Below are 9,601 nucleotides of genomic sequence, written 5' to 3' on the forward strand. Positions count from 1 at the left end.
GCCAGCAGAGAGGGGGCAGGACCCTTAAAGGCGTGGGCTGGAGGTGGCTGGGGCTTCTAGGGTAACAGGAAACAGGGTAACGGAAGGAAAAAAAGAGATTGGACAGGGGTGGGAGGAGCTGGGGGCCCTAGGAACAAGGATCAGAGTATACAGGTTTCTGCGAGGGGCTGCTATTGGGACAGGACCATCACTGAAGGCAGAGACCACTGCCTGGGCTCCAGGCCTCACAGGTCCCCGAAAGTAAAGCCAGGTAAGTAGATGTTGTTAGACAATTGGGGCATGGTGGTCAGAGCCCTGAGCAAACAGGCCTAGAAGGACCACAGGCACAAACACACCCAGGGGCCCATATCTGCACACTCCCTCATCCCCGAACAAGTCTGTCTGGGGGCCACAGAGTCCTCCACCCAGCACCCTTGCCTCCCCACCTAGGAGCAAGCTCTGTGCAGATCAAAAGTGTGCAGTCAGAAAGCTGATAAGGGATTGGCATGAGGCTTGTAAAGGCCTTTTTACCCTTCCCCTGTGAACGGTGGCGCAAGAGGGCAACAGAAGCTGCACTGACCCAGACAAATACCAAGTTTATTTCACAAACACTAGGAAGATGGGTTGAGGGTGGAGGTGGGGGACACAGGTGCACAGCTGCAGAGTCATCAGCAGCAGCCTGCTCCCGGCACTGAGAGCCGGCCTGGACTGCAGTGCCTCCAAATCGCAGCGAGAGGTGAGTGCAGGGAGGGCCCTGAACACCAAGCCTCTGAAAGGCTAAGGGACACAGCTCCAGCTGTCCCAGGAAAACCATCAATAAATAAGAGTGAGGCACGGCCCCACCCACACATATCATCTAGTCACCCATCTTCACTCTGGAGGTCTGCAAAAGAAGAACAGGAAAAATCAGGCAGGGACAGAGGAATACGTAAGGCAGTGACAAATGACAGAAAATGAGACCTAGCACATGGTTGGATGGACAGACCACAAGAGATTTATGACTAACCAGGATGGACACACTGTGACAGACAAGGCAGACAGACAGGGACAGACAACCACAGAGTTACACTGTGGGACAGATGGAGAGAGGAGGCATATGGGTAAAGCTAGTCACTAAGAGTCAACCCAGTCAAGCACCCACAGTCACACTCAGACCCTCAGGCTGATCCTTAGTCACAAACTCACACACTGTCAGACAGACTAGACACACACAATTTAGACAATGCTGTCCTACTGACAGGCATGTCACAGAGAAATACACATAGCTCCGACAGGCAGTCAAACACACCATGATAGACTGACATAGACAGACAAAATTCCATCCTAGTCTAGATCACGAATACAGACTGGAGGCACGAAGAGCATGGCAGATAAAATGAGAGAACAGAAAGAGGGAGAGACTAAGTGAGAGCTATACAAAGCATTAGAAAGGGGGAAAAACAAAACAGGGCTGTTGTCAGTGATACCAAATCAGAGACAAAAATAGCCCCTGCAGGAGAAAACCAGAAGATGGAAATGAGGAGGTGGAAGCTGTTTGGGGGAATCTATAGTTATAGGTAGAGAAGGAGAGCACTTCAGCTTCTCCAGAAGGAGGGTAAGGCTAGGTTGGGGACAAGGACACAGAGGCTCCCCAAGGGGATTCATCACCTGAAGAATTGCGACGATGACCCCAAAGAGGCCAATGGCACTGCCAAAGATCTCCACGATGAGAATCTTTACAAAGAGGCTGGGGTTCTGAGCATCGGCCAGGGCAGCCCCACTGCCCACGATGCCCACGCAGACTCCACAGAAGAGGTTAGACAGGCCTACGGTGAGGCCAGCCCCAAACATGGAGTAGCCTGGGAGGATAGAGAGAGGTGCAGTGAGGCTAAGCCAGGAATGGGGGAGATATGGGCCAATGGGGCCAATCCCCATCCCCACTCTGCAAAGCAGAAAAAGCAGGTGAGAGAATATCAAAATGGGGGTCTAAGCTGGGAGGGGAGAGAGTAGAAGCAGGCATGAAATCCCAGCATTTTGCATTCATACACCCATCCACCCACCTGCATGGTAGTTCCGATGGCCAATGGCCTTGGGGTCCGTGGCACTGAAAGGCTGAGGGAAGAAGAAAAGTAATCAGAAACCACCCTGATGCACCCCATCCAATCTCTAAGCAATGTGTAGAACACACCGGAATGGATTCCCGCCACCACCCTGGCCTTCCGTACCTCAGCCATGTTGCTAATGACAATTGCCATGATGATGCCGTAGATGGCCACAGCCTCACAGAAGATGATGCTGGTAGTGGTAGAGGTTAGGGGTAAGGAGTGGAAAGGAGAAAGGAATGAGAAAGAAACCATCCTTCCTGCCCAGTAAGTCCCCAGTAACCTTTCGCCGCTAACATCCCATCCACAAGGTGGCTTGTCAGAAACAGTATGTCAGATCACACACACAGGCAGCGCCAACACAGCTAGTTCTGACAAAAGTCCGAGGGCCCTGACACTTACCTGACCAGGTTCTTGGTCTTGATCCTGGGGGCCTTCACTCCTCCACCAATGATGGAAGAGCCAGTAATATAGATACCCCTGGTGGAAGGATAAAAAACTGATGAGCAGAGACCAAGCTGTCACTGCCCTCAGCATGACTAAGACCCCAGTGACACCACCTGCCATGACTCAGCCCCTGCCCCCAGTCCCACCACACCAGTACTCACCAGGCTGCCCCAACCACAGACAGGGAGATAGCTAGGCCAATGCCCAGGTTGGACCACATGAAGGGCGAAGTCTCCGTCAGGAACCTGTTGTGGAGGCAGAGAAGAAAGCAATTCAGCCCTAGCAGGGAAGTAGAACACAAAATCTTGGCCCCCCAACCCCCCTTCAACCCCACCACCAGTTCTGCATGCAACAACTGACTGCATATTTCCCAAAGGTCCATGTCCCAGGCAGGCGGTGGTGTGGCTCGAGAGGGACTCAGACCAGAGAAAAGAGGAGAGGCTGCAGGAAAGAAGCTTCAAGGGGTATCCTGCCCCTGCCCTCCCTTACCATGCCACATCAAAGCGGAAGCCCAAATCAAAAATGGTGTAGCAGATTCCTGCAGCAATGAGGAAAAAAAAGGGGGTTACGGGATGCTCTGTAGAGATAAGTTCCTCAACCTAAAGTAGCTGCCGAACTGAAGGGCCGCGCCGAGCTGAAGGACCACCTCCCTGAAGGGGCGTCCTCAGGTTGCCTGAGGGGGTGTCCTCAGGCTGCCCTCAGGTGACAATACAGCTATCTAGACAGATTCCTGTGCTTAGGCCTCCATTTTCTGCCACTCCCTTGCTAAAACCACCTCCCAGACCAAGCACCTGTGCAGGCAGGATCGCCACCCGCAAGCCTGAGAATCCGAGGCGGGACCGAGGGAGCAAGCGCTCCAGCCAGGCCCCGCCAGATCCCGCCGGTCCAGTCCGTTCCGCTGTTTACCCAACAAGCTGTGAGTGGGGGAGGGCAAAGCGACCGGGAAAAGAGGAACCGGAGCAGCCGGCCTGTGACCAAGCAGGCCGATCAGGAGCAAGAAAAGGGGGACGGCAGTGAGACGTGGGGGCGGGGGGAGACAGCGATAGTGGCAGGAAGGGAGAGTGCTGCCCTCGCGGCCCCTACCCGCCCGCACCCGCGCCCCTCCTCAAGTAGCTAGAGATCCGGGTCTCCTCTGTCGGGGTCAGAGGCCCTCGCAGGCGCCAGTCCAAAAAGCCCGGGGTGCAGAGCGCGCGGGGGGCCAGTATTCCCCGCAGGCCACTTCCCCGGTGGGTTCTGGCCCGGCCAGCTCGGCCGCGATGCTGCCCCCGCCCGCCAGGACCCGGCCTCACCCACGGCCAGCGCGCAGGCCCAGAAGGCCACGAAGACCCCGGAGTAGAGCAGCGCTAGCCCCGTCATGGCAGCGACGGCGGCGAGGGTCGGAACCGTGGGGCCGGAGTTACAAACGCGTCCCAGCGTCCACCGTCCGCCCCGCAGTCTGTCCGCCCGCCCCGCAGCATCACCTGACTCCCCCACGTGACGCGCCGGCACCACGTGACCCCACGCCGATTCCCCGCGCAGTGCAGCCGCCCGTCTAGAACAAGGCGACGCCGGAACCGCAGGCGCTGGGGATTGTGGTAATTGTAGTCACGCGTCTCGGCGGAGGCTCGGGCGACCTCCTTACTAGGAACTTCGACATCTGGCCGGTCCTTTTCGAGTCTCTCCACCTCGCCCTGCCAGCCCTGTTTTATTCTCTAGCCTGCTCGTGGGCCCCTAAGGCGTCCTCTCTAGCCGTCGGGCGTCCTAGCCAGTGGCGGGTGGCGCCGCGCGTGCCCTCTGCCTCACCTTGCTCAAAGCGTCTCTCCGCCCCAGCGCGCCTGTTGGCTCTCGTTCCGCTGCCTGGCTGACACCTGCCGTCCTCCGAAATCGTCCTTCCGTCAAGCCTTCCCTAACCCAGTGGCAGGGAAGCGCGTTTGCTGGGCTCCCACGATGTCCTGGTGATGCTTATTAAGCTTCAGTAAGATGTCACTCTCGTCTTAATGCCCTGATGGCTCGCATTTCATTCAGGAGAAAAGCCAAAGTCCTCACAATGGCCTGCTAGGCTCCCCACGCCCCTCAGCTGACTTCACCTTCTAATACTCCGCCACTAACTCTCTTCTGCCTGCACTGCCCTCCTTGCTATTTCCTTGAACGTCCCAGCCATATTCCCACGTCACTGCCCTTGCACTTGCTCCCTCTGCTTCTCCTAACTATCCATGCGGCTCATCCTGTAACTTCCTTTCAGTTTTTGCTCACCTTCTTGAAAAGGCCTTCTCTGACCATTCTGTGTAATATTCCACCCCCCTTAAACGCTCCTCTGCTTCCCAGCTTTACATTTCTCACGGTACTTACTGATCACCATTTGGCATACCAAGTCTTTTATTTGTCCATCTCCCCCTGGAAGAATGTAAGCACCATGTCTTTTGTGTCACTCACTGGTGTATTTCCAGTACCCGGCACAGAGTGTGTCCTCAGTACATATTTGTAGAACACGATTGATGCCCACTTTGTCCGGGTTACCCTGTCAGCTTATAGCTCTACCTCCACCATTAGACTAGGCATTCCCTGAAGGTAGGAACCACATCTCCTTTGTTCACCTTCAATACCCTAGACAATGCCTCCATGACAGGATTCTCAACAAATGTGGGGAAGAAGAGGCGAGTCTTTTCATTTCCCCCCTCTCCACCCTTAGGGCCCAGCAACCCCACTTGCTTGAAGTACCCGCCATGTTGGTTCATGCCTGTGTTTAAGCCCAAATATCTTTATCACTCCTTTTCTCCTGACAATTATTTTTTTCCTCCAAAAGATCTAGCTTAGGTGTTATGCCCTTTGGGAAGCCTACTCTCAGTCCTTGTCAGGTGTCTCCTGTGGGATCCAGCTGTCCCTGGGACTTCCCTCCTCCCAGATAGGGCTGTTTCACTGTATGCTGACTGCATATTTAACTCTCTTTCCAAGTGCACTGGAAAGGAATCTGGTTAAATACAGTTAACATCTACATCCCAGGACCTGTGCAGGACCTATAGTATTTCATGAATTAAAAAAGAAACAAAGAGAAAAGGTATCTGGTTTATTCAGGTTGCTGTGATCTCCCTGAGAAATAAGAGTCAGTATAGACCAACACTGTCCAACAAACAGAACTTTCTGCCATGATGGCATTATTCTGTAGCTGCACTGTCCCCTCATGTGGCTGTCTGAACACCTGAATGACTAATGTGACTGAGAAACTGAGCTTTTAATCTTAATTAACTTAAATTTAAGTTTAGCCACAGGTATTTAGTGGCTACTGTACTGGACAGTGCAGGTCCAGCTCGACCAGTGGTTCTCAATTGAGGGCAATTTTGCCCCCACAGAGAACATTTGCCAATGTCTGTAGATATTTTTAGTTGTCACAATTGGGGGAGTGCTTCTGATGTCTAGTGGGCAGAAGCCAGGGATGCTGCTAAGCACCCTACCATACACCGGACAGGCCCCACAACACAGAATTATCTGGCCCTAAATGTCAGGTATGAGTTTGAGAAACCGTGGTCTAGACTGTCTAGCACCTGCCTTTTGACAAGGACAGACCCTCAACTGGAGACCAGGAACTGGGATTGGCCAAAGGTCCTGGGCTGCCCCCAGGAAGACAGATGGGTCCAGAGGCCTCAGGGAAGTCCCTAAGCCCTTTATTCCATCAGCCAAACAACAAGCATTTACTGGGCATATGCTTAGCTTGTGCCAGTGCCAGGACAGATCAGAGATGGATCCTATCCTCAGTGAAGGCTGCCTGCTCTCCCTCCTTCCAGGGTCCTTCAAGGATCTTGGCAGGGGGATGGGAGGTTGGTGCAGGGAACACTAAAGGTCCTAGCAGCCATTCGTAAGTCCATCTATGTCTCCGGCCCCACATGGTATCAGCCGCTTCCCTCATCCTCATAGGCGATGGCAATCCCTCGTCTTCCACTCACAGCTTCTGTCACTGGCGTCTGACCCAGGCGGGGCTCCAGCCCTTGCCAGCTCCGGGAACTAAGGAACGAGGCTGTAGAGGGAGGGGGCTCAGTCTGAGTGCACTGCATCTGGAGAAAGAGTTCAGCTGAGAGTGAAGACTTGTACATTTACCTGCAGGACTGCTCTCAGCCAGTTCCAGCTGGGGCCGTGGGGTCAGGGCCAAGCTTCCAGAATCATTTGATGACTTCCAGGCAGGTGGGGGTCGGAGATCTCCAGTAATGAGTGACACATCTGGGGTTTCCCACAGCTCTGACTCAGGTGGTGGGAGAGGCACGTGGAAGGGAGAGCCTGAAAGGGAGGAGGAAAGAAAATCCATACTCACCCCCTGACTCCGTGCCCCAGGTTTCCAGCTTAGGCAATGCCCCACTACTCACCAGGCAATAAGTCTGCATAATGTGTGAGGTGGGGAGCCAGGCCTGGAGGTGGCCAGGCAGGGTTGCAGGCAGCTTCCAGCTCACATGGTGCCAGTATAGGCCGGAAGAAGCTACCAGAAAGCTGGGGGGCTAGGGCACCCAGAGGACAGGCTAATAGCACAAAGACGTCCACCTCAGGGAAGTTGGCAAGCTTGGCGGGGGTGGGCCGCCCCAGGGCCAACACATAGCTACGCTTGCCGGCAGCCTGAGTCAGGTTCCGCAAGTGGGCCAGTGCCTCACGGTGTTGAGCTACACCCAGTGTGCCTGCCAGCAGCCCTACAATGTGGGCATCTCTGGCCCTCTCTACCAGATATCGTCTTCGTGCCCTTAGCCGTCCAGCCCGGGCACCCTCATCCTGAGTCTTCCCTGTATCTGGGCAGCAGGAGAAGAAGGGTCGACCTGGTGCCCACCCCAAAAGCAGCCGACTCAGGTCTGGGTCAAGGTCTGGGTCAGGGCTGGCCTCAGAGCCCCCCACGTAGAAGGCACCATACTCTTCTAGACGCCTCCCTGGGGCAAGAGGGAAGTAGCGCCCAAAACACTCTAGGGGCTTAGGCTCTGGACTCAGGGAACCCACTGGCAGGGGAAAAGCTGGGCTGGAGACTAGCAAGTCCAGGTACCGTGGGCGCAGGAGAGTAGCCAAAGCCTCTGGAAGAGAAGGAGGTAGTGTTGATGTTGGAGCCTGGCAAAGCAGGAGCTCCCTCATCCCCAGGAGACTAAATATGACCCAGTAGGCTGGGGCCAAGCCCATATCAAGAGTTCTATGGATGTATACGGAAATGGGGAAATTAAGGCAGAAAGCAGTTGGCCCACCCTTTGTGCATACACAGGCAAAACTCCTTACCCAGGGCATGGGCACAGGCCGGCTCACTCAGCAGTGCCACAGGCGCTTTGGGGTCTGGGTTCTGGGCCTCAAAGGCCTTGACGCAGAGCTCCAAGGCCACAGAACGTTGACCAAGGACGAAGGCGACGGGCAGTGGGCGGGCTGGGGGGCTTAAGCAGGCAGGGCCAAAATGTATGAGAGCCTGAGCTCCAGCTTGCTCAGCACCCAGCACATCCATGCAGCAGCTGCAGGGGAGATAGCATCAGTGAAACGGGTTTTCTTCTGGAAGCAAGTTGCTGTCATCACTGGAAAATGTGGTCAGTGGATAAAATGGTTTCATTAAAGGAAGACATTGTCAATGAAGGGAGCTAGCATCAGGAGGGGAGTCATTACCATTATCATCAAGGAGAAACACCACCATTGAAGGCAAACACTGTCATAGGTGTAAAACCCCACGAGCCCCGGATCCCCAGGCCTGGCCCACCTAAGGCCAAGTTCACACCTGCCGTAGGCTGTGTCCCCCAGAATGAACATCTTTGACCCTGTCATCTCCTCCAGTCGTGCAGCCACAGCTACAGCATCTCCCAATAGCTGGTCAGGGAACTGCAAGGCAACCTATAAGCATAAACCATGGAGTCAGGGACAGCCTCTCTCCCACCGAGGACTTCTTTAAAGCAGTATTCCAGGAGCTCCCACTCAACCTTCAAAGCCCCCGGTCCCAGAGGTGCACTCTGCCCCACGTAGTAGGTGGAAGGGAGGGATGGTCAACGCGCTGCGGACAGACTGATTCCCCCACCCTCTCGCCCTCACAAAATCCCCCAAGATCCGGATCCTCTAGGCGACCCATCCCCACAGAGGCGAGCCACCCTTCCCTAAGTCTGTCCTTACTCGTTCACACCCCAGGTCGCGGATAAATCCAGCGACTCGCTCCAGCTCGTACACTCGGTCCAGGTCCGGGAGAGGAGTGAGCAGTCCTGGCGCCCCCGCCTCTCGCTGCAGCGCCGCCTCGGCAGGGCTGCTAAACATCGACTCCATGAGGCACAGCTTGGGTTGTGGGATGCAGCGGGGACCTCCCTGGGACAGCTTCGGGGCCTGAGTCCTCAGGAGCAGCACTCAGGGGATCAAAATCGCCTTGTGGGGGTAGGGAAATCACAGTCGGCCTTCGGCCGGTGGGCATCCCCTTCAGCCACCCGAACTCCTGTTTCCCCGCTACACGTGGGACTACCGGGGAAGTTACTTCCGGGTTTTAGAGGCGTGGCTGATAGCGATTTTGCCAATCCTAAATCAGCACAGCTCCCTCCCTCCAATCCTCGCCACCAAGCCCCGCACAGAGAACCAATGTTCTGCCTGAGTCCCAGGCCAGCCGGAAGTGCATTGAGGAAGGCGCGGAGCCTTGTGGGCATTGTAGTTCCCCTGGCGCTCCTTTCGGGCGCTGGGAGTCCGGTTCAGCCCACCCACGGCCATCAGGAGCACCAACTTCACTGTTAAGCATTTCACGTGCACGCTATCCTCTGGGCAGTATCACTGCATAATTCTTTCATTCATTCTTTCATTTTTGACAAAGTCTCGCTATGTTGCTCGGACTGGAGTGCAGTGGCGCAATCTCCACAACCTTCACTTTCTGGGCTGAAGCCATCCTCCCACCTCAGCCTCTTGAGTAGTTGGGGCTACAGGCGCGCGCCACCACATCTAGCTTATTTTTGTATTTTTTGTAGAGACAGGTTTTTGCCATGTTGCTCAGACTGGTCACCAACTCCTAAACTCAAGCAATCCACTCACCTCAGCCTCCCAAAATGCTGAGATTACAGACTTGAGCCACCGTGTCCTGCTACACTGCATAACTTTAAACTTGGTGCCGACCGGCTCGGGTTTGAATATTGTGCTTGGTCACTTGCTACTGATTA

The 9,601-nt window shown here is 55.1% G+C and overlaps 2 protein-coding genes across 5 annotated transcripts; both read right to left on the minus strand.

Annotated features, from left to right (window-relative positions):
- Positions 1 to 555: 555 nt before the first annotated feature.
- ATP6V0B (ATPase H+ transporting V0 subunit b) lies at positions 556 to 3,993 on the minus strand. Of its 3 annotated transcripts, none has more exons than XM_007979042.3 (8): positions 3,797 to 3,993; positions 2,997 to 3,045; positions 2,669 to 2,752; positions 2,463 to 2,540; positions 2,184 to 2,253; positions 2,019 to 2,070; positions 1,627 to 1,817; positions 556 to 862 (listed from the first exon to the last, which is right to left on the minus strand). In XM_007979042.3, the coding sequence occupies exons 1-8, from the start codon at positions 3,861 to 3,863 to the stop codon at positions 836 to 838; spliced, it is 618 nt and encodes a 205-aa protein (XP_007977233.1). In that variant the 5' UTR covers positions 3,864 to 3,993; the 3' UTR covers positions 556 to 835. The 3 variants fall into 3 exon arrangements, with proteins under 3 accessions (XP_007977233.1, XP_007977232.2, XP_037854389.1); XM_007979041.3 differs by lacking the exon at positions 3,797 to 3,993 and adding an exon at positions 3,299 to 3,469; XM_037998461.2 differs by lacking the exon at positions 556 to 862 and having other exon boundaries at positions 1,360 to 1,817.
- Positions 3,994 to 5,535: 1,542 nt separating this feature from the next.
- Positions 5,536 to 8,920, minus strand: DPH2 (diphthamide biosynthesis 2). Of its 2 annotated transcripts, XM_007979043.3 has the most exons (6): positions 8,586 to 8,897; positions 8,200 to 8,312; positions 7,719 to 7,942; positions 6,839 to 7,522; positions 6,576 to 6,752; positions 5,536 to 6,495 (listed from the first exon to the last, which is right to left on the minus strand). In XM_007979043.3, the coding sequence occupies exons 1-6, from the start codon at positions 8,730 to 8,732 to the stop codon at positions 6,371 to 6,373; spliced, it is 1,470 nt and encodes a 489-aa protein (XP_007977234.3). In that variant the 5' UTR covers positions 8,733 to 8,897; the 3' UTR covers positions 5,536 to 6,370. The 2 variants fall into 2 exon arrangements, with proteins under 2 accessions (XP_007977234.3, XP_007977235.3); XM_007979044.3 differs by lacking the exon at positions 6,839 to 7,522 and having other exon boundaries at positions 8,586 to 8,920.
- Positions 8,921 to 9,601: the final 681 nt, after the last annotated feature.

This window comes from Chlorocebus sabaeus, chromosome 20 (genome assembly GCF_047675955.1).
Source record: "Chlorocebus sabaeus isolate Y175 chromosome 20, mChlSab1.0.hap1, whole genome shotgun sequence".
Lineage (NCBI taxonomy): Eukaryota > Metazoa > Chordata > Mammalia > Primates > Cercopithecidae > Chlorocebus > Chlorocebus sabaeus.